General features: G+C 45.7%; 1 protein-coding gene across 5 annotated transcripts in view; it reads left to right on the forward strand.

The window, feature by feature from the left end:
• Positions 1-24735, forward strand: part of KLHL3 (kelch like family member 3) — a 121016-nt gene that overhangs the window by 39055 nt on the left and 57226 nt on the right. For all 5 annotated transcript variants that reach the window (XM_045999936.1, XM_045999938.1, XM_045999937.1 and 2 more), the window contains 2 exons: positions 5194-5315; positions 15079-15241. In XM_045999936.1, the coding sequence (XP_045855892.1) occupies positions 5194-5315; positions 15079-15241 (285 nt within the window). The remainder of the gene's footprint in view (positions 1-5193; positions 5316-15078; positions 15242-24735) is intronic.

Consider the following 24735-nt stretch of genomic DNA (forward strand, 5'->3'; position numbering starts at 1 on the left):
ACTTGTAAATTTTACTATTAGGTGACGGGGTGTAGACCTATTCTTGTTGACTTTGAGGGGGGTTCTCTGCATCTCCTGGATTTTGATGCTTGTTCCCTTTGCCATATTAGGAAAATTCTCTCCAATGATTCTCTCCAATAGACCTTCTGCTCCCCTCTCTGTTTCTTCTTCTTCTGGAATCCCAATTATTCTAATGTTGTTTCGTCTTATGGTGTCACTTATCTCTCGAATTCTCCCCTCATGGTCCAGTAGCTGTTTGTCCCTCTTTTGCTCGGCTTCCTTATTCTCTGTCATTTGGTCTTCTATATCACTAATTCTTTCTTCTGCCTCATTTATCCTAGCAGTGAGAGCCTCCATTTTTGATTGCACCTCATTAATAGCTTTTTTGATTTCAACTTGGTTAGATTTTAGTTCTTTAATTTCTCCAGAAAGGGCTTTAATATCTCCAGAGAGGGTTTCTCTAATATCTTCCATGCTTTTTTCGAGCCCAGCTAGAATGTTCAGAATCGTCATTCTGAACTCTTGATCTGACATATTACCCATGTCTGTGTTGATTAGGTCCCTAGCCTTCGGTACTGTCTCTTTTTCTTTTGTTTGTGGTGATTTTTTCCGCCTTGTCATTTTGTCCAGATAAGAGGATATGAAGGAGCAAATAAACTACTAAAAGGGTGGCAAAGACCCCGGAAAAATGCGCTGTAACCAAATCAGAAGAGACCCCAAATTGTGGGGGGGAGAAAGGGGATAAAAACAGGTTCTTTCAGAAAGTGGTTGATTTTCTGTTTCTAGAGTTGCTGTTCTTCTTCTCTTCGCTCTCCCGTTGGATTTGTAGGTGTTTGCAATGTTTAGATAAGCTATCGAGCTGATCTCCTGCTACCTGATGTAGTCTCAGGCTGCTACTTCTCCGCCATCTTGACTCCTCCCGAGGAGCCAAGTTTTAAAGAATACATGGGCTCAGGGTATGAGTGCCCATCATCACTTGACCTGATGGAAGTGTGGAATTGTTTGCTGTCCTGGGCTCTTTGTTGTTCTCAGACATGTCTAGGTACAAGGACCTAAGGTACCTCCTGAGGATTTAAAGAAGTTTAACAGCTAGTCCTTAAGTCCAGGCCACCATCATCTTTCACCTAATTTCCTACCAGCAGCCTTTGAACTAGTCGCCCTGCCTCCTATTTTGTTCCCTCACCTCCAGCTTGTTCTCTGCGCTATAACTATCACATCCAAAATATCAATTGATGTATCCCTTAGCTTCTTCAAATCTGTCAGGGGCTTTCTCTTGGCATGAAGTCTGAACTCCTTGACATGGCCCACAAGGCCCTCCAGTGGTCTAGACCCAGCTTATCCCTCCAGCCTTGTCTCCCCATTCCTCCCTTTGCATGCTGTGCTTCTGCCAGACTCAACTTCCTAGGGGCCTAGAACAGGTCATGTTCTTTCTTACCTCTCTTTGCCTGGAATATGTATTCTTCCCTTATACTTACCTCTCTTCTGAATAGTTATGACTCCTTCTCCAGATCTCATTTTAGACCAGTGGTTCTTAAACATTATGAATCAATCTGATGAAAACAGTGGACTCTGCCCCCCCCAAAAGCAAATATGGGCTCTTGTGTGCTCATCATTTTGCATATAGTTCAAGGTCCAGGAATCCCTGCTTAAGAACCCTTTAAGCTGAGCCCTCTTTTCTAGTATTTAATTACTTTGTAATTGTTGGTTTATTTCTCTCTCTCCACTGGACTGAGCTCCGTGAAGGTAGGGCTCTAACTTATTCATCGTGGTGTCCTCTGGCCTAGCACAGTGCTTAGCACACAGGGACTGTTTGATACACGTTTGTTGAATGAATGAATGAATGAATGAATGAGTGGGTAAATGAATGAATGAACAAACAAAAGAATGAATAAATATCTGCCCTCGATTATGCTTATTTTGGAAGAATGCAAGGTGCTCATTTTGGAAGAATGCAAGGTACTCCGTTTTTACACTCACCGACATAAGGGGGCTAAAAAGATGTGAAACTAACAGACATTTTCTGAAAGTTCAGAAACTGAACTTTCTGGGTGGGGCCTCCTGGGAAAGACAGGAGGAGAGCTTTTGGATTGACCTTGAAGACGGAAGGACTCATAGGATTCATGTTTTGTTTTCTAGAAATATTTTGTCAGTATAGTAGAAGTGAGGAAAGGAACAAGAATGACCAAGACTTTGTTGACTTCTGCCCCTCAGGAATTGCTGGAGTCCAGGGAATTATGAAATATCAAGAGAAAGCCCCTTTTCTTCCTTCTTTTTTTTTTTTTTCTCCAACAAATATTTTTTAAGTGTTATACGCCAAGCACTTTGTTAGGTGTTGAGGATATTTTGGCAAATAAGCTTGACAAGATCTCATCCCTTCTTGGTTCTTGCTTGCCTAGACCTTATGTACTAAGTTGTCCTCAGAATTTGGACCAAAGCCTTGTTTGGGAATACTTTTATCAAGGTCATTAGTTAGGGTGAGGTTTATATTACAGAGGGATTTATGAGAAATGAAATGCGGTCTATAGTTAGGCCAAGATGCAAATCCCAGCCCTTTCTCTCACAAGCTATATGCAAATACCTTTTGAAATGCCAGTTCTTTAATTTGTAAAATGGAAATAATATCTACCTCCTGGAGTTGTCACAAGGATCAAGTGAAATAATGTGGGTAAACCCTTCGCAGAGATCCCAGCACACAGTAGTAGCTATTACTGCTACCATTTTCAGAGTCTGTTTAAGCTGAAGCCTTAGTTTGGTGCAGTAACTTCTGCTGGTCTATAAGAAATACTTAAGATTGGATTTGACAAGTCTGCGTGACTTAAATAGGTTTCCACTTTCCTATAAGGGAACTTTCTTAGAGCAGATTTTGTTTTTGAGGCCATGGTCTTTCTTTCACATGTATTTTCCCCCTTGCTTATTGAAGTCTTAAGTATTTGATATAGAAAACTAGAAACTTCAAAGTCATGTTAAAGAAGCAGGGGAAAAAAATGCCTTGAAGTTCCATCCTCTATAAGACTGTGTCTTAATGTTTGCTGTACATTTGACTAATAGGAATGATCTTTCATCCCCCAGAAAAATAAAACTTTTGCCCATATATACTAATATTTTCATATAATTTCAGGAGTTTCCACTTGTTTATGCCAAAGTCACAAAATTAATTAATTAATTAATATGACTCCCAAGTACAGATCCGCAGAGAGAAAACAATCAAGCAGGGCTCCGTTTTCACATTCACATAAGAGCTTCTGAATCTCTTGGTTCTCCTGTTCAAGTGGTTCTTTTTTCAGTCTTTTTTTCTAAGGCCCAAGTTCTTAACCAAAGAATTGATTTACTATAATTATCGCTTGCATTAAAATTGTCAACTGGATTCTTATGGATAAACTTCTTAATAGCTGTTTAGAGACAGATGAGTTGAACTTCTGATTTCCTTAGGTGTGTGTTTTTATTTATGTGTCTTGGAGTAAACTCAAAAGGGGGATTGTGAGCTCCTGTCTAATGGGTGCAGCAGAAATCCACTGTCCTTTCCTATTTCCTCTTAGCCTCTTTGTGCTGCCTCAGGGCCCTTTGTCCTGAGATCTTTTCACTGGCTTCTACCAGCAATCAGAGAGAGAAGACAGAGAAGAGTGGAGGGTTTCTGGTCTACCTGATCTGGCAGTGGAGGGAGTGAACAGGAGTCAGAGTAGGTTTTTCTCCCTTTCCTCCCTGTTGCAGACTCATTCAAATCTCTAACTGTGTCAGGGTGGGAATTATGGATTGGTGGAAGAATCATGGTCCTCCTGTGCAGCTTGGAGGTGGGCGTCTGCAGCCCACACACTGTACTGTACTTTATTTTCTTGGCTCCATTGCACAAATTCCACAGAGAGAAAACAACTACCCAGGCTCTGTTTTCATACTCATACAAGGGCTTCTGAATTCCTGTTTCTTGCAGTCAAGTTGCCCTTTATTTCAGTCTGCAAGGCACATGTCGAGCCTGTCTCTTCCTTCTGAAATCAGCAGTGTTTGTTGAATGAGCCTGGCTAGAGATAAATCCATGTGCTGTCTAGAGAGCACAGGCTGAGCTAAGGGCCCTCAGGACTGCACATGTGCCACGGCTGCCCCACTTTACAGGCTGTGTCCTTCCTTTGTTGGATTATTATCAGGGCCTCCCAACTGTTTTCCCTGCCTCTGATCCAACTTCCACCATATATCCAAAATTTCATTCAGAAATACCCATTTGTTGATGTCATTCCCCATTTATCACCTTTCAGTGGTGCTACACTGAAGATAAAGTCCAACCTCATTTGTATGGCTTACAGAATCTGCAAGGCCTAGCCCCTGGCTACCTCTCCAGCTTCCTCTCACCGTCACCCTAGACCACCCTCTCACTGTTCCCCAATTTTATCCTTTGGCACTTTCTTGCCTCTATACCTAATGTTCCTGCCTCCAGTTCATGCTCCCTCATCTTTGCTGCCTGTGGAAATACCCAGCTTCACTGTGACCTTCTACTAGCGTGGCTTCCCAGGGTTGGCTGCTCCATCTTCTGCCTTCGTGGGATTTAGTAGACAGTAGTGAGAATGAATGTGGGCTCTAGGGTCCTACTCCCTGGTTTCAGTCCCAGCCTGGCCCCCTCCTAGATGTGTGACTATGGGCAAAATGAGTACCCTCCTGTGCCTCAGTTTCTTCATCTATAAAATGGGAGATAATATTAATGAAACTCACAATTGGTGGTCGTGAAGATTGAAAAGGCACCACTTTCAAGTGCTTCGCATAGTTCTTAGTCACAGCACTCAGTAAATGTTACTTTGTATTGTTATACTGGTACTTTGTATATATCTCTATTAAGATCCTATCATCTCATATATTTTTATGTATCTGCAGTGCTAGGCCACGTGCTCCTTGAGGACAGGCACATCTCTTATTTTACTTTTCCTGGCCCTGTGTATATAAACCTACAGGAGATGTTGGTTGAGTTACTGCACACAGATGTGCTTCAAATGGAAATGTGTGGCAGATTGGGTGGGGCATGCTTCAAACTGGTTTGCAGATGATTCTAGACCCAAAGTTGGTGTGACCCAGATGTCAGCTGTTTGAATACTCTTCCATGCCTGAATCTCTTCTGCGGCCTCCTGGTGCTTTCGTGTTGCTAAGACAGGGCAACTTTCCCTGTGAAAGTTAAGCACCAAGTTTGTGTCCATTTGGTTTTGTTTTGGACTGTAGGTGACATGTCTGAGAGTAAAGCCAAGAAGATAGAAATCAAGGACGTGGATGGGAGGACACTGAATAAGCTGATTGACTACATCTATACAGCGGAAATTGAGGTGACTGAAGAGAACGTCCAGGTAAACTCCAACTCAGCCCCAGCTCGCAGCTCATCACGCACTTGGGGTCACTGTCTTATAGCCACATTTCACTGAACCCTCACAACAACCCACTAGAGAGGACACTAAATCTCCAGAGAGGTTAGGTGACTTGCCCTGTGTCACATGGCATGTGGGTGGGTGACTGACCCTTGGAGTCACACCTGCCTGACTGTGGCACCCATGTCCTTAACTGCAAAGCCATGATACCTGTGAAGGAGCTTGGACCCTGAGCACAAAGTCTATATATCATGTTGGTTCCCACTCTGGGTGAAGGAAGAACTCAAAGCCTGGGTGACCCCACTTCTCCCCAGTTGTCATCTCATTGCAGGGATTTTCAGTATGGATGGTGAGATTGTTAAACGTTTTTCCTGTTTCAACATGAGTCAGCCGAGTTTCTCTGAGCACTCAGGCTCAGCAGTGGAAGTGCCAAGCCCCCAAATCTGAGCTTTAGCAGGGGTGTGTGGCTGTGAAGCCTGAGCCTTTTCCTCCATTTGCAGCCCTGCCCTCATCCTTGGCCATCTAGAGCCTTGAAAAGAGGAGCCAGGGAAGACAAGGCTTCACCCAAAGGCGTGTTTCTTTACCATGGGGACATGACACAGCATGGACCTGCTTCAGTAGGGGAGATGGTTGAGGGTGTGGCCCGCTCTGGAGGCCTCCGAAGCCCTGGGCTAAACCCAGACCCAGGACAGACTATTTCTTGTCAGTTAGGGCCTTACTATTTCAATGAAGTGCTGGAAGTTGCAGGTGATACAAAGGATTTTTCTTTTATCTTCTTTTAAAAATTCCACCTGATTTATTGTGAGGCAGATACCTCTCCAGTGACCAAAATACCACTTCCCCTTCTCTAGAACACCACTTCCTTTACTAGGATAAGGTATTTGGGTGGCTAAGTTGGTCCTCATTCATTCATTCACTCATCCAATTCAACCCAAGTGTTTGAGTGCCAATCATATGCCGGCTACTTTGTGGGGCACAGTGGTTGTAACAGGAGCTGTGGCGATTCCATCGCCTGCTGTCATGCAGTTTGTGGTCTAGGGGTGAAGACACATGCTCGTCACATAAGCACACAGAAAGTGTCTGTGCACAAATTGTCATAAGTCCTTTGAAGGAAGGAAACAGGGTATTTAATATCGAGGGGACTCAGTCTGGATGGATGAGAGGATCGGAAAGGGCTCTTTTGGGAGATAGGATTTAAGCTGTGGCTAGCACAGGCGGGGGAGTTAGCTTGGTGTGCTGCAGAGTGAGGCCCACAGTGAGGGCGAAGGGTACATGGTGCAGGCAGGTGGGGGGGTGGGAGGTGCCCTGTATTCCGTCCTGCAGAGCCTGCCTCTCGATAGAGCCTGCCTTTGTCTCTGGCCTCTGGACTTGGATTATTCAGTGATCTAATATAATAATCCCTTGCTCTTTTAACAATGGAGTTATATTTTATACGCTGTAAAACACATAGCCTGCCCCTTTTGTTTCTAGTCCTTTTCATCCAGCATGGAGTGGGCAGCAGAGCACTCACATCTCAGGTCTCGTAGCAGAATTGAAACAGTGGGATAACTTTGGGCACTAACAGTGAGTGCAGAGTAATTTGGTATGAAATGAGTATAGTATGTGTGTTGAAGAAACATGTTAAATAGATGCTGGTTATACCATCGCCGTCACATTCATGTTCACTTGGATACTTTAAAAAAGTGATGTAAATATCGAGATTTACAAGATCCAAAAATTACATCTTTTGCAATGATGAAAAACGCTAGATGTCAACCTAAAAATATGCAGGGGGTAGATAATTTTTAAAAATCTTGCATTAGGTTCTAATCTATAACTTTAAACAGAGATTTATTTATTTTGGAGAGCAGGGGAGAAGGAGAGAGTTTTTTTTTTTTTTTTAAGATTTTATTTATTTATTTGACAGACAGAGATCACAAGTAGGCAGAGAGGCAGGCAGAGAGGAGGATGCAGGCTCTCAGCAGAGCAGAGAGCCCGATGCGGGGCTCGATCCCAGGACCCCGGGACCACGACCTGAGCTGAAGGCAGAGTTCTAACCCACTGAGCCACCCAGGCGTCCCGGGAGAGAGTGTTTTAAGCAGACTTTGCACTGAGTACAGAGCCCGATGTGTGGCTTGAGCTCATGACCCTGAGATCACAACCTGAGCCAAAACCAAGAGCCCGGTGCTCAACCAGCTGCACCACCCAGGTGCCCCTAATCAATAACTATTAATCCTATAGTGTGGTAGGCAGAGTATGCCCCAATGTTCATGTCTTAATTTCTGGAACCTGTGAATATGTTAGGTTAACTGTCAAAGAGGAATTAACCGGGGCACCTGGGTGGCTCAGTGGTTAAGCCGCTGCCTTCGGCTCAGGTCATGATCTCAGGGTCCTGGGATCTAGCCTCGCATCGGGCTCTCTGCTCAGCGGGGAGCCTGCTTCCTTCCCCTCTCTCTGCCTGCCTCTCTGCCTGCTTGTGATCTCTCTGTCAAATAAATAAATAAATAAATCTTTAAAAAAAAAAAAAGAGGAATTAACCTTACAGATGGAATGAATGTTGCTGATCAGCAGAACGTGTGATGAGATTACCTCAGATTATTGGGGGGGAGGGTGTGTGTAGTCACAGTGGCTTGCTGAAGTGGAAGGGGGAGGGGAATAAGGAGAACCAGAGAGATGTGACCCAGCACAGGCTCAATTTGATGTTTTCATCTCTGAATACAGGGGAGCCATGAACCAAGGAATGTGGGTAGCCTCTAGAAGCAGGAAAAGTGAGGAAGCATATTCTCCCTTAGAGCCTTCAAAAAGAATGCAGCCCTGTTGATGCCTTTATTTCGGTCCAGGGAGACCCGTTTGGGACTTACGACTTCCAGAAGTGCCAGAAAATGAATTTAGCCACTAAGACAAAACCAATATCCACCCTCTCCTCCCCTGCAAAAAAAAAAGCAAACAACAACAACAACAAAAAAAACCCACAACGCTGTAGGTGAGGTTGTAGATTCTATGACTAGAGCCAGCTTATTCTTCCCTTTATAGCATGTATTTGCCTATTTGCTGAGTAGTACCTCCCCCACCCCACCCCCGTAAAGTGCAAAGTGTTTACAAACTTGAATAATTAGAAGATGTTCCACTCTGGATCCTCATTGCCTGGCTGGGTGTTGATCTTTGCAGCTTCGATCTAACACGGTGGTAGTGTGTACAACTCTGTGTTCTTAAGACAGGAGCAGCAGATAGACTCCCCAGAGGACTGTGTAGAACCTGGCTTCACCATTGCTTCCTGTAAAGCTACTTTACAGGGGGAGGGCAGGGAGCCAGCGGTGAAGATGTGCAGGTTCAGAGGAGGAAGTAGAAGTAGTGGGGAGGCAGGAGTTGAGTGCATATGGAGGCCTGACCCCATGCCTTAGCCTCCTCACCTCACTGATGCGCAGAGTGCTCTTACTCTAGCCGCGTCCCCCTGCAGGGTGTCGTTTTCCCAGCAAAGTGAGGCCATGGGTTTCCATGAGCTCTGGCCAGAGGCGAATCTTACTGTATCAGCCTCTGATTTGTGTTCCCTCCCTTTTACCGCAGCCTCTCTGACACCCTTACCAATAGCTTGCCTCAAGGATCAGTTTTCTTTTTTTTTTTAAATATTTTATTTATTCATTGGACAGACAGAGATCACAAGCAGGCAGAGAGGCAGGCAGAGAGAGAGAAGGCAGGCTCCCTGCTGAGCAGAGAGCCGGATGCAGGGCTCGATCCCAGGAGCCTGGGATCATGACCTGAGCCGAAGGCAGAGGCTTTAACCCACTGAGCCACCCAGACACCCAAGGATCAGTTTTCTTAATTGTACCCATTCTGTGGGGTGGTCACAAGTCAGACTCTCTGCCTTCAAATCCTGGCTCCAGCATTTTCTAGCTGTGAGACACCAAGCAAGTTACTTAACCTTTCTATGCCTCCGTGTCTTCATCTGTAATATGGGCATAATATTAGCACACAATCTCAGAGGGTTGGTGTGAGGATTAAATGCATTAATATAGGTAAAAGCCTTAGAACATTGCTCCCCTGTGCCAGCAGAGGTACGGACACTGTGAGCACACAGACCCTGTCACCAAGGAGCACATGATCTAAGCCTGGAGACAGATGGCTAAGCAACTGGGTCCTCCCCGCTGTGGTAGGGCCAGTTTGGAGGTGCCCAGGATGCCGGGAATGGCCATCACTGCCTTGATGAGGCTCATCAGGGGGCCAACCTCCCTGAGGAGGTGTTGTGTGGACCCCATCTTGGAGGAAGACCGTGAGGTCAGGCTTTCCTCCTTGGCTCCCGTGTCTGTGCAGCGCTTGGTGTTGTGAGTCCCTGAGGGGCTGGCTGCGTGCAAAACTTAAAAGGCTGAGAGGAGCCAGTCGGGATGAGATTGTGGCTGCTGCTTCATGCTGTGCTGAATCTGCCGAGGCATTTGCACCATGGAGGTGGGCATGGGGCCACCTGGGCTCCCCTGAAAGCCTGAGAAACAACGGTCGGAGAGTTGGAGCTTGGTTAAATGGCTCGCAGAGCTCCACCCTTAATTCCTTCCCAGCCCACCCTTTCCCTGGAGAGACTGCATTGCCTTTCCGTGGTGGAGGTAACTGCCGTCAAAACTGGCGCTTAGTGAAATGGGTTGTAAGCCAAGCCTGCTCGGGTCACTTCATGGGCTTTATTTCGCCCAATTTCGTCACCACCAAACCAGTAGTCTAATACGGTCCTTCTTTGCCAGCTGAAGAAGCTAACGCTCCGGGGTAGTTAAACAGGTAGTGGCATTGGGGTTTGAACCCTGCTCTCTGCCTCACTGTGCTCTGTTGACGTGGTGACCTTGAGTTTCTGGTTAAATGAAGGATCAGCATCTTGACTCCAGCTCATGATAATCAATAATAACAAACACTGATTTCACTGAGCCCTCCCTGTGCACCAGGTGCTGTTGCCTGCTTTCAGTGTATTATCTCATTTGATTCTTGGAAGAAGCCTTAAAGGCAGTACCATTAGGGTCTTTATTTTGAGGTTGAGGAGGCAGAGCACAGAGAGGTTAATTTGCCTTTAGTCACATGGCTGGTAAGTGGAGAAGTCAAGATTCTAAGGGACACTTTTTACCCCAGTAGTGCTAGTTTGCTAGCTTTCATCTTCATCTGCGTACCGCTCTCCCCCTCCCTCCTTTCTTCCCTCCTTCTCTCTCTCAGTCTCTCTCTCTCTTTTCCCTCCCCACTTTCTTTCTCTCTCTTTTTTTAACATTAAAAATTTTTTTTTTTATTTAACAATGTTTTTGTGCCAGGCCTTATGCCTGAGGTTGGCAGAAATGGACCCACTGTGTGGCTGAGACCTTTGGCCTGTCACCTGGCCCTCTGCTAGGTGGTCTCCCTCCCTCTAGGAATGGCCCTGCCTCCCTGAAATTCCAGGAGTCTGAGGCAGGGCATTTCCTTTTGTTTTTGTTAGAGGAAACAAACTCAGTGACGGGATATCCTTTGCTGTGTTTTCATGTTATCCGAGGGAGAGAAAAAAACAAAACGGCCTGCTGGTGGAAAATGGAGGGGAGGCCATTTGCAAGCTAGAGGGAAACCTGTCAGCTCCTGCTGAGGGTCATTCTAGAGCCTGTTTTCCCAGAACTAAAATGCTGGGGTGGCAAGAGGCAACCTGAAGGCTTTTGGACCTCGAGTCTTCTTGCATCTCCATGGTGGTTCCAGCCAGCAGCTCCTCTGGTGTTGGCCCCTCCTTCCAGGGACCAAGCGGTACTACCCCTGTGAGCCCACCAAGCTGAGGACCTGAGCTTGCCTTCTTGCTCACACCCCGTTGTTGCTGCCCCTCAAGGGAGTGGAGGTGCACTCGAGATAAGAGAAGAGGAAATCCTCTGAAAGCCCTTGTTGATGTGGGAGGGGGAAGCAAGGACAGCCACCTTATGGATGTTTTGCTGTCTTTTCTTTCACAGCCTCTGGGGATTTGTGTCTGTTGGCATCATGTGCAGTCCCCAGAACCCCAGCGAATGGGACCCCAGTCTATCCCTGAGATGCAGAGTTGGAGCAGTGATAAATCTTCCAGCCTCCAAACCTTGCCCTCAGATTTCTGACTTACTTTTCTTCATGCCTTCCTGTATGAAGCAAGTAGTGGGAAGAAAAGGCCCTTTGAGTCATAGCTAATCACAGTGTAAGATCAAAGAGAGGGAAGGAGCAATTAGAGAAACCACAAGCCCCCCGTTCACTTGAGGAAGTCATCTTGGGAATGCTTTTGGGCAGGAGTGGACCTAAACAGGATGGTGGGGGGGAGGATGTTGTGGAAAGGTGGAAAACCTTATAATTTTTGCCCACTTAGTGTGTTTTGTGAACAGTAGGGGAAAGCCATGTGGGTAGCTCTATCCAGGGAGGTTTTAAAAACTGAAAGGATAACCTGAGGAATATGTTCAGGAAGTATTTATTTATTTATTTATTTATTTTTTAAAGATTTTATTTATTTATTTGACAGAGATCACAAGTAGGCAGAGAGGCAGGCAGAGAGAGTGAGAGGGAAGCAGGCTCCCTGCCGAGCAGAGAGTCCGATGCGGGACTCGATCCTAGGACCCTGAGATCATGACCTGAGCCAAAGGCAGCAGCTTAAACCACTGAGCCACCCAGGCGCCCCCAGGAAGTATTTATTATTTAATTTCTTTGGATGATTGTCATGAGCTTGAGAATTTAAGCACCAAACCCTGCCACTGCCTTTGGGGGGCAGGGGGTTGGGGGAGAGGTGTGTGTCCCAGGCAGGCTGTCATGGTGGCTTGTCCGGGAATGCAATGTGGGGGCGGACTGGACTTGTGGAAATCCTCCCCTTTGGGGCTCAAAGGGCTGCTGTCCCCTTCCTGTTTCTTCTCAGCCTGACCTTTTTGGGGCTTGTCCCACCACTGAGTATGGTGTGTACTGGACAGTATTTGATTATTCCTCTCCATCTGGGGTTCCTAGGGTAACTGGTTAGAAGTTCCTGGCCCTGAGTGTGATCAGCTGCCCCAGTTTGCCTAGGACTGTGGGGTCTCCTGGGACAGAGGACTTTCAGTGCTGAAACTGGCAAAGTTTCAGCAGACCAGGATGATTGGTCAACCTGTAGCCCCAACTGTAGAGTTGGTAGCTAGTGCTGGCCCAGGGGGTATTGTAGAGGTCATTTGGGGATTTGAAGCATAGCTTTCCATTCCTGCTATGTGTTCAGCAAGGATGGTTAATGGTTGTCTACTTAACTAGCAGTCCAAGACTTATCTGGTCGTAGAATCTGTTTGGCTAGGCTGAGCAAGCTCCCAGGTTAATTGAGGTTCCCAGTTTATGGCTGCTTAGTGGGGATGGAGCTCAGGTGGCCAGATGTGGAGCTACTTTATGGCCTTAAACTCCCAAGAGTGGTGCTTTTATCTTTCTCCTCCGGAATGAACCAGTGGCTCAAAAAATACTAAGGACATGATGTTAATTTACTGTTGGGGACTTAAGAGAGTAGAAGAGAAGAGAGAGGAGCATGCTTTCTTTAACTTCCTGGAACTCAGCTGTGTGAGGGAGGAAGTTAAGCTCATAGGAAGGAAAACCTTGCCTAGTGGAGAGTAGGTACTTAGCTCGGGAGTAGGACCATGGGTGGTGGAGGCTCTTGGTGGTTTCTGCAGGTGGGCAGGGATGAGGAAAGGTGACCAGCTGCCCATGTTTTAGCACTGAAAGCCCTGTCTCCTAGGTCCCAAGAAAACTTGGCTGCTTACCATAGTTGAAGGACAAGGCCCCAGAATCAGCAGTGGGCCAGGGTTTTTGGCCTTTATGCATGGAGGAATTCAGATATGTTTTGGAAGAAAGTCAGGGTCTAGGATTTAAATTGCTTAAAAAAAAAAAAAGTGCCCTGGATTAAGAAAACAAATGCATCATTAGCCCATGTCTTCCTGGTCAAGCCCTTGTGGATGAGAACAGCTGAAGTCTAGCCAGCTTAGACACTCTCTCTGAGAGACAGGGGAGCAGCAGAGAGCAAAGGCCTGGGATGCGGGTGTTATTTTGGGGTGAAATGGATGCTGGGGCCCCTGAGCTAAGCAGCCTCAAATGAAACTATAATGCTCAGTGATTTTTTTTTCTTTTTTTCTTTTTGGAAAGTCACTCTTAGACTATCTACCCTTTCCCTAGGTCACGGGTGATGGCAAGCAGAGCTGGGGGTCTGGAGGACTGTGCCATTTCTTCTGGATTTTTGATCCAAGGGGCAGGCTTTGGCAGCTGTGGGAAAGTCCTCAGGAAACTAGAGTGCAGTTGGCGGTCTGAGCACCCCTCTGACCTGCTCAAGCCAGTCTTCCCTGGCTTTTAGGAAAAACACCTGCCCAGGAACTATTTCTGTTTTCCAAGATACAGTGTAAATACCCATGTGTTCTATGACCTTTTAAAGGAAACTTCTCTCTGCTTTCTGTGAGAATGTACCCAGAGATGTTCTTTACCATGTATCTGTTAGGTGGGAGTATACAGTGTGACTGTGTGAGTCTCGAAGGATTTGAGGGTCACTCTTTTTATCCAGTAGATTGTAAGCTCCATAAGAACCAGGGTCTGGCTTACTGCACTTACCACTAAACCCCAGAGACTAGGCCAGTACCTGGCATACAAATGCTTAGTAATTAAGTGGTGGAGGCAGTAGTGAACAATTTACTCAGCACCCAAGGGAAAATGGTACACTAAAGTCTGTAGGGAAGCTCTTATCAAGCTTGGATGTATGTTAAAAACACCTGGGGAGCTTTAGAAATGTCTCACTGCCAGGCTGCACCTCATACCTCTGAAGTGTGAATCTTTGGGGCTGAGACCCAGGCATCAATATCTTATTTCAAAGATCTTATTTATTTATTTGGGAAAGTAAGAGAGAGATCTTGAGAGAACGAGTGGGGCGGGGGTGCAGATGGAGAAGATTCCCGGCAGAGCAGGGAGCCCAATGCAGGACTCGATCCCAGGAGCCTGGGATCATGCCCTGAGGTGAAGGCAGACGCTGAACTGACTGAGGCACCCTGGTGCCCCTCGTAGTTTAAAAATTCTCCAGGTGATTCAGTGTGTAGCCAAGTAGGAGAGCCAATCTATCTTGGCCGGTTTGGGCTGCCATAACAGAATGGGTGGCTTAAAAAACAGAAATTTGTTTTTCTCTTGGTTTTGAACATTTGAAGTCTGAGATCAAAGTTCTAGTTGATTCAGTTGCCGGTGAGACTCCTCCTGGCTTTCAGAAGGTTGCTCTCTCCCTGTGTCCTTACACTGTAGAAGAGAGAGCTCTGGTGTCCCTTTCTCTTCTTGTGAGGACCCCATCTTGATGACCTCATTTAACCTTTATCACCTCTTCATAGGTCCTATCTCCAGATACAGTCATGTTGGGTTCAGGTTTCAACATACACACCTGGGGGAGGAGGGCACAAACATTCCGTCCATAAGGGGCTTGTTACTCAAAGTTTGGTTCTTGGGCCAGCAGTTGCAAGCAGCACCTGGCTGTTCGTTAGAAATGCAGGCTCCCAGGCCACACCCTAGACGTCTTGAATCAGAATTTTAATAAGATCCCCAGAGATTGCATATATACATGAGTGATGGGGAGGTACTGCTGTGGAATGTAGGGATATAGAGACTCTGCTGGGGCTTAGGGCTGTGAAGTGGAGAGTCATGGGAAATAAAGGTCGGCTGCCCTGGAGGAGGTTTGGACTTCGTTGGACAGGCAGGGGAGGGCCATGCAAGGACCTTGAGCCAGGGGCTGCTGTGATCAGAACAGTGCTTTGGGGAGATGAGGGACTGCTAGAGAGGATCTGGTGTCTCAGCATGTCACCTTCTCCTGCAGGTGCTGCTCCCAGCGGCCAGCTTGCTGCAGCTCATGGACGTTCGGCAGAACTGCTGTGACTTCCTGCAGTCTCAGCTGCATCCCACCAACTGCTTGGGCATCCGTGCGTTTGCAGACGTGCACACCTGCACTGACCTTCTGCAGCAGGCCAACGCTTACGCAGGTAACGGCGAGCCGGGTGCCCCGCTCCTCCCCACCAATTTGTGGATTTAAGCACCCGGTCTGCAGTGGACTCCTCAGTTGTGGTGAGAAGTGCACTCTCCTGGGAAGCAGTTGTAACTGAGTCAGGGAGTCGAGATGTGGAAAGATAGAAGAGAGAAACGTCACGCTCCTCGCCAAATGGAATGGGATTAATTGCCAGATGGTACAGACAGTCATTTTCACGGGAGAAGAGGAAAGACATCTGAGAAGACTTTGGGGAGGGAGGAGTCGTTTGAGCTAGGTCTTGAAATAAATTTTTGTCGTTGTTGTTTAAGAAAATTTCTTTTTTGATCCAAATGTTCTATGGGTATGATTTTAGAAGTCAAATACTACTGCACGTCTTCTAAAGGGAAGCCAGAGGCTCCGGCTCTGCCTTTCCACAGCAGGTCTTCTTCTGGAGGTCTACTCACCCTCCTCCAGTTCTGAAGGAATTAAAGTGCAGGTTCTGATTCCATTAAAAGCTCCTTCGTCTACTCTTTCCCTCTATTTATCTAACTAAAATGTTTGTATCACTATTTCAGACTTATTCTTTGGAAATAGATCTGTTGACTTTTCACAGAAGTACAAGATTGAGCCTTCACAGACTTTCCCTTATGGATACTTGCTTTTCCCCACTTTATTCTCGTAGTACCACTTCTACAGCGGACCTGAGTTATAGATTATAATTAGTTTTTTTTAAATCAGAAAGGCAGTTAATTAGTGTCCTTTTTCAGGCTGGAATTTTATTCAATTTGTAATCTCACAGACATTTGAGAACATCTGAAGAGTGCTGATTAATAGGAAATTAAGGGTTAGCAGAGTTGGTACTAGGCATAGGCTATGAGATCGCATTGTGCTCCTTATTTGGGGAGTACGTTTATTCAACAGTGGCTTGAATGCCTACTGCTAGACCATTTTTAGGTGCTGGACAAATCTTGGAAAACTAAACAATTGAAGTGTCTGCTCTCATGAAAAAGAAATTGCCCTTTTCTTTTTTATAGTGAGCATTCCTACCACTAATTCTTAAAAGGTAGTTTTTTGTAAGAATTGAACAGTAACTGTTCATCAGATAATGTGCTGATTCCAGTTTGTTTCTCTGCTAAAGCTTGTCATCCTCTTGTTTTTTTAAGTTTAAATTCAATTAGCCAACATAAAATATATCATTAGTTTTTGGTGTAGTGTTCAATGATTCATTAGTTGTGTATAACACCCAGTGCTCATCACATCGTGTGCCCTTCTTTTTTATTTTATTTTATTTTATTTATTTGACAGAGAGAAATCACAACTAGGCAGAGAGGCAGGCTGAGAGAGAGGAGGAAGCAGGCTCCCTGCTGAGCAGAGAGCCCGATGCGGGGCTCGATCCCAGGACCCTGGGATCATGACCTGAGCCGAAGGCAGAGGATTTAACCCACTAAGCCACCCAGGCACCCCCATCGTGTGCCCTTCTTAATGCCTGTCACTCAGCTGCCCCATCCCTCACCCACCTTCTTCTCCACAACCCTCAGTTTGTTTCCTGGAGTCAAGAGTCTCTCACCGTTTGGCTCCCTCTCTGATTTCTTTCCATTCAGTTTCGCCTCCCATCCCTTATGGTCCTCTGCACTATTCCTTATGTTCCACATATGAGTGAAACCATATGGTAATTGTCTTTCTATACTTGACTTATTTTACTCAGTGTAGTCTCCTACAGTCCCATCCATGTTGATACAAAAGTTGGGTATTCATCCTTTTTGATGGCTGAATAATATTCTGTTGTGTAAATGAACACATCTTCTTTATCCATTCATCTGTTAAAGGACATCTTGGCTCCTTCCATAGTTTGACTGTTGTGGCTATTTATGCTTCTCTGAACATTGGGGTGCATGTTTTCCTTCTTTGCACTACATCTGTATCTTTAGGGTAAATACCCATTAGTATAATTGCTGGGTCATAGGGAAGCTCTATTTTTAACTTCCTGAGGAACCTCCATACTGTTTTCTTTTCTTTCTTTCTTTCTTTTTTTTTATTAACATATAATGTATTATTAGCCCCAGGGGTACAGGTGTGTGAATCACCAGGTTTACACACTTCATAGCACTCACCATAGCACATACCTTCCCCAGTGTCCATAACCCAACCACCCTCTCCCTCCATACTGTTTTCCAGAGTGGCTACACCAGCTTGCATTCCCACCAACAGTGTAAGAGGGTTCCCCATTCTCCACATCCTCGCCAACACTTGTTGTTCCCTGTGTTGTTAATTTTAGCCATTCTGACTGGTGTAAGGTGGTATCTCATTGTGGTTTTGATTTGGATTTCCCTGATGTCATCCTCTTGTTTTAATGGGGTTTTGGGAGGGAGTCTAGAGATGGACATGAATGCTCAGTCCACCATGTTTAGCTGGAAAGAAATCTTCATTTTTCAAAAAGATTTTATTTATTTTAAAAGCACAAGTTGGGGTGGGGAGGGAGAGAATCTCTGGTAGACTCCACATGGAATGCAGAGCCCAATGCGGGTCTTTTTTTTTAATCTTTTATTTTTTAATTTTATTTTTTAAAATTTTTAAGAAAGATTTTATTTATTTGCAGAGAAAGATCACAAGTAGGCAGAAAGGCAGGCAGAGAGAGAGAGAAGCAGGCTCCCCGCCGAGCAGAGAGCCCGATATGGGACTCAATCCCAGAACCCTGAGACCACGACCTGAGCCGAAGGCAGTGGCTTAACCCACTGAGCCACCCAGGCGCCCCACCATTGCAGGTCTTGATCCCACATCCCTGAGATCGGACCTGAGCCAAAACCAAGAGTCCGATGCTTAACCAACTGAGCCACCCAGGCACCCCAGATATCTTCACTGTTATTTATTTCGACTTGAGGACAAAGAAAGACCATGAGTGGTTCAGGTAATTTTAAACAGTAGGTTCAGGCTTGACCCCCTCCTTTCCTTCCAGTAAAGCATTTCATTCTTCCCCCTGGCCGTACAAATACCATCAATCTTCTGTTCTGTGTCTCCTGTCCAGCCCACGTCTGGATATGAGCCGAAGGCCTGCTGGGTGTCCACCTGCCAGCTCCCTGTGCTGTGTTGGCCCCTCAGTCCACAAGGCACTGAGCATGTGCTCTATTTCTTAGAATCCTTGTGTTCCTTTATCAACCCCCAGACCCCAAGAGCCTGCATAGACTCTCATTTCACCCTGAACTCTGTTTTGGATCCAAATGGGGCTAGTTGTTAAGATGATGATTTTTGTGAAGGACATTCCCCAGCTGGCCCAATCCTGAATTCTGATCACTCTTCAGACTCTGAACCTTGACTCTCTTGATTCTCCGCTGTCCCTTCTCTGCCTTCTTTCACGTTCCTGTCTCTTACTTTTTTTCTACTTTTTCCTCAAGGAGCCCTTTGGGCTCCCTAGCCCAGCATTTGAAGAGGTCACTTTTTTGAGGGACATGCTCGGGCTTTGCTTCAGCAGGAGCCAAGAGCTTGGCCAAGGCCCAGGTCAGCTTGTGAACATCTGCTGGTGTGGGGGCAAAGGGAGAGTATTTCCACGCCAGGAATTCTCTTTCTCTCTTCCCTGTCCCGCCCCCAGCCTTCTCCTTCTGGTTAGCATGTGCACGCATGTAGGGTTTTGTGTTTTGTAGTTGGCTGATGCAATTTTCCAAGGTTTGGGCTGTGTCCTGAAACCCCAACTTTGACAAGGCTCCCTCCTTCTTCTGGCCTGGCTTTCCCACACTTTTACAATCTGTCTTTTCTCCCTTTGGCCTTTACTGTCTGATGGTAACAGACACCAGTGGGAGAGTGGGGAAGACGCAGTTGGAACACACTGTGGGGTGTACTCCCTGGTCCTGGTGCTGTCACAGGGATTGGGTCCTGTCAGCATTGTGGGTATGTGTGCACGTGGGTATGTATGCAGATATGCTGGTAAATTATTTTTAGTTGGCATTTACTGAGCCATCACTATGGGTCAACCCTGGCTAAACATTGTATACACATCATCTCATTTAATGCATGCAGCAGCTATGGAAACTAAGGCGCAAAGATGGGGTCACACAGCTGGTAGAGGCAGAGATAGGGTTCAAACCCAGATAATGGTGACTCCAGAGCCAATGTTGATAACTACTATATTCGTTGACTTTGAGGCTAACATTTGGACATAAAGAGACCCTGTGGATTAGCAACCAATGAGTGTTAGTGCCTAGAGTTGACATTTTTCACTGGAAGTGTGAGCCTGGAAGACCATACTATGTAGTCACCAAATCCCAGCAGCCAGACAGATGACCAGCTTCTCTGCTAGACTTGGAGTGTTTAGTCATCTTTGGGTGGGGAAGTGAGATGTAGATGTCTTCCCTTCCCTGTTGGCAGACTGTCCTCTGATGGCACATGTGAGTCCTCCCACTGTCCCTGGCACAGCTAGTGTGATTGCAGACTGAGAGTCTCCTCCCTGTGGTGCAGGCCTTCTGTGGAGCCCATGACCATCTCCTGTGTGGAGCTTTCTCTGTAGCCCTCACCGTGCACAGCAGAGAAGTCATGGTAATGCAGAGGTTGGTAAGATCTTGACAGAAAGATTTTAGAAGAAGCAGGGTGAAGGTGGGATTGTGAAATGTTTAGAGAAGGATATGTAAAATGATTACCCACACTTAATCCCTCTTACATACCCACGGATATGAGTCGGCTTTGTTTGTTTGTTTGTTTCTTTCTTTCTTTCTGTCTTGTACCTGCTGACTTTAGATGGAACCTGGAATTCCTTGCCATCACTGCCTCTTGAGACAGAGCTGATGGCTTGTCTCAGTCCCATTGTAAGTGTGAGGATGTGGGCACTGACAGGGGTCACATACAAGGGGCAGGCAGTGTCAGCCCTTGTGGTCACAGGCTTCCCTGCACCATGCCTCACGTTAGGAGGTGTTTTAAACCCAGAAACTAGAAGGAGACCTTCCATTTCAGAACCAGGGATTAGACCAGCCAACACTTGGAGCTGAGCGACCTAGTCCTTTTTTCCTCTCTGTGATGGGGTAGTATATGCATCATGCTGTGTTTCTGGCGTGGCTTGGGGGATGGGAGGATGGTGAGGAGGGCCACCTGCAGATGTAGATGTCCCCAGCAGCTGTATTCCAGAGCCTCCCTGCGGGTCTCATGATCTGCAGTAAGAGGACCTCCCATCCGATCCTGGTGGACAGGTGAGGCTCCCTGGGACACCACCACTGCTGCTACTTATGGGGAGAGGACCATTTCCAGACCCTCTCTGGTCTCTGGCTAGCTGGCCTCTGCCTGCACTTGTCCATGACCCAGAGCTCTACCTACGAATTCTATTATGTTTTTCTTCTCTAACACAAACTTTCTTTTGCTCTTGTTATTGCTTTTGTTACTGCTATCTTCATAGTAAAAATCACCCCTGATGGTTATAAAAAAAAGCAGACAGGCAGAAAGAGTAAGAAAAGCACCACAGTCCTACTCAGAGAGAACCACAGTCAGCACCTTGATACAGAGCCATGCCCATCCTTATCATGGCCTGTGTGTTTTCCAGTTTGTTTTTTTTTTAATATTTTATTTATTTATTTGACAAAAATCATCACATGGTGTGCCTGGGTGGCTCAGTCAGTGTCCAATTCTTGATTTTGGCTTAGGTCATGATCTCAGGGTTGTGGGATGGAGGAGCTCTGTGCTGGGCTCAGTGCTCAGTGGGAGGTCTGCTTGAGATTCTCTCCCTTTCCCCCTCCTCCACCCCTGGCTCATGTGCACTCTCTCTCTCTTAATTAATAAATAAATCTTAAAAAAAAACCTTGCAAAATAATTAGAACATCCTTCCATATTAGCAGATACATTGCTATATACCGTTATTATTGAAACAAATTTATTCAATAAAATTCAGTGTCTACTCATAATAAAAAAAATTCAAACAGTACACAGAGTTATAAAATGCAAACTAATCTTCTCCCAGGCCTTCTCTCTGAAGGGGCTGGGAGACTATCTTGGGTAGCCCTATGGAATATGTATATATATCGATAGATAGATAGATAGATAGATAGATAGATAGATAGTTTTCTAACATACCTAAATAGAAGCATTATGTATTCATTGTACTTTTTCTTGACTTAATACAAAATCTTGGAATTCTTTCCAGGCCTTTGTGCATGGCTGTATCTCATTCTTTTTTCTCTGCTGCATCATATGGATGAACTATATAGTTTACTTAACCAGTCCTCAACTGATGGACGTTAATGTTACCAGTTTTTTCCTTTATAGAAAATGCTTGAGTGAGAATTGTTATACGTGCTATTTTGGAGAACACTTGCCAGTGTGTAAGTAGTAGTACGATTGTACCTGTAGAGTACTAGCTTAGTAGCATAAAGCAGCTCAAAGAGAGTGTGCATTTAAAAAAAAAATGATTTTGCCAAATCGTTCTCCAAAAAATGAAACTTTTTTTTTTTTTTTTTAATGAAACTATTCTTAAGGTGACCTCTTGCCTTCTGTTAAGTCATCAGCCCTCTGGTGAAGGTGCTAAGAGGTAGACACAGTAGAGCTCTGGGAGGACTGGAGCACCGCCTCTCCACCCCGCTGCCTGTTTGCTTTCCTGTTTGGAACGGCCGTCTCTTCCTGCTGTGGCAGTCCCCTTTGCTTCCTCTGGGTCCTTCCCTCTCAAGGCTATGCCCCCAGATTTTTTTGCTGTGGTATTTTATTCTGGGGTGGGGGAAGGTCGTCCCATGTTTAGAAGCTGACTGCTTAGACCCTTGCCACCAGCTGATGGGTCTCGAGCAGCTGGGAAAGGGACCCTGGCCTTTTATGCAGCCCGTTTCTTATACCTCATTATTGTTTCCAGGATTGCTTAATCTTTAACTGCATCGGCCAGGGCCCAGGTTTATGGGGATTCTGTTGCTTGATAATTGGGCAGCCCTGTACTGGGCCATCAGCAGAGTTGGTTGGGAGGGATGTTAATGGGACCCTATTAATGAAATGGCAATTAAAATTCTTTGGCCATGTTGTTTACATCAGTCTGCCAAAGCTGAGCTGAAACCCTTCAGCCATGGGATGGAAAAGCCATCGGATTTCATGTGCTCATGGAGAGAAATAGCCTTTTTTTGACTGAGTCACTTGAGATCGTGGAATGAAGTGATTAAATTAAGGGCAACAAAAAACGTTGACAAATCATTTAAAAAAACATGAGCCTCTGACTCAGTGAGGGTTGTCTTGTGAAATTGCTTCCTCCGGCTTGGCATCATGAAATGATGACAATGACGGGTAATGATGATTGTAGGAGTTTTTTACCCTTTTCTGAACACTTGCTAGGTGCCAGGCCTGGTGCTGCACATCCTGTAGGCATTACTTCATTTTGGCCACGTGACTGTAAGACATGGTTATTATTTCTCCAATTTATAGATGAATAAACGGAAACACCAGGAAGCCTGAGTAACTTGCCCAGGATCATGTCGTTCGTGAGTGGCGTGAGTGGCAGTGCAAGCTTTCACAGGGAGCCTGTGATACCAGAGCTCAGAGCACAGGACAGGACAGCTTCTCTGTCTGCGGCGCTTGCCTCCTTCTTGGCTCCCCCTGATTTTCTGCTTCTGACTCAAAGATGCCCAATGAAGGAAAGCAAGATATAGCTAGTTTTTGGGGAGCAAGTTTCTTTTAGGAAGCTTCCCTTATCCTTCTATTCCCTGGGTAACAGAGAACCCTGCTGTCAAAGCAATAATGCTGTGAACTGTGCAGTTTTGATGTAGCTGCTTAGTGTGTGTGTGTGTGTGTGTGTGTGTGTGTGTGCATAAGTGTGCACCTGCACGCATGTGTGTTAGAAAGGGAGAATTCAGTCACCTGGGAAAGAGAGCTCATATCCCACCATCCCCAGGGAATGGAGAGGTAGTAATATTTGGGGTCTGAGGGCTGGTGGTCATGACCCTTGTGGGAAATGGTCAAGGTAAGAGCCCTGTTACTTTCTATGAGACTTTTTCCTGGAACAGGGAAACGGTGGGCCTTGAAAGCCAAATCCTGATTCAGGAAAGCTTACTTCTCCAAAAATAGGGCAGTAGGGTACAGAGAGGTTTAAAGCGGTTCCGTTTTATCATTTTATCCTACTAAAATGTTTTAATTCTGTGTGTCCACCTGAGTCAGCCTGTCTTTCCTTGGTGGTTGAAGGGAGGGCAGTGACCAGTAGTTCAAGTCAGAACTACTCATTCCTATTCCCTGGGGCTGTTGGCTCTGGAATAGTGGGGTTTATTTCATCTGTGTGGGTCAGAGAAGTCATAGATGGGTTTAGTTCCATTTGTTCTGGGCTTGTAGTTTAGATGAACTTGATTAAAGGATAGTTTATTTTATCCCATCAGGGAGGAATGGGTTGGGGATTAACTTGGGAGGTTGCCCAAGCCCTAGGCAATCCTGGAGAATGGGCAGGGAGGCATAGGACATGCAGATGTGTGGACACTGAGAGTTCAGCTTTGAGCAAGACAGGTTCACACCCCTGGTAGGAAAGAAAGACCTCACATGATATGATCACAGCCCGATTGGGGCATGATAATTTTTATTTATTGTTTTGGGTGTTTTGAAAACACATGAATGCACTTCCTCTAGTCTGGTGGGCAGGAGGATTAGGGAAACATATCAATCCGGGGGTTAGGTCTAAGATTTGAACCTTGGACTGATGCCAAAGGGTTTAGAATACTACTCTCCTTACCTTTTGTTTTGTTTGTAAAGAAAGGTTTTTAGATTTGTGCTTTTTTTATCTCTCTGCAATCATAACCCTAAGAGGGATTCTTAGGGTGTTCTGACACCTACATTGGATTTTACTACAGTGGCCTGCTTAGGACAAATTTCTATCATCTTGGGGACTAAGAATGTTTGTTGTTGTCATACAGTCTTGGTTTCAAAACCTGGCTATACCACTTAACTGCTCTGTGATCGTAAGCACATGGCTGAATATCTTTCTGAGCTTCCATTTCTTGATTTGTACAAAGGGGCTATTGATACTTCGGTAGGACTTTGGGGAGAAATAAGTGCCTAGCACAATGTTAGCTACCGAAATGCCCTCCACTTTCTCCAGGCCTGCGTCCTTGAAAAGATCCAGCTGTGCCCCCAAAGCAGGCCTGTTCTCATTCTTGCAGCTTTGGGAAGGTGTGTGTGTATTGCCTGGTGCATAAAGGACGTCAGGTTATCTGGTGGTCCCCTCAGCCCCCATAATTTCTCATCCAAATGGACAGGAATGGGCATATAAAACTTGGAACTTAGTGTTTGACACTTACAGTAATGGTTGGTTAATTAGGACTCTTAATAGGAAGTGTTAAGTGACTTTTCCCCCTGCCCCTGTTCCCATTCCTCTTTAAGAAAAAAGAAGCTAAAAGACTAGAAGAGTTAGAGTTTATTATTGGAGGAAGATACTCTGCTCCCCGCACACCCCACCAGTCTGCCAAAATCTAGCTTTCCTACCTCTCCATTGTATCTCCTGGAGCCTGGCACAGTTTTTTAGTAAACATGTGTTAGAGGAATGAAGATACAGCCTAGGCTGTAGCTAGACTGGGCTGTTGTTGTTTTCTA

The sequence above is a fragment of the Meles meles genome, chromosome 3, assembly GCF_922984935.1.
Source record: "Meles meles chromosome 3, mMelMel3.1 paternal haplotype, whole genome shotgun sequence".
NCBI classification, from domain to species: Eukaryota; Metazoa; Chordata; class Mammalia; order Carnivora; family Mustelidae; genus Meles; species Meles meles.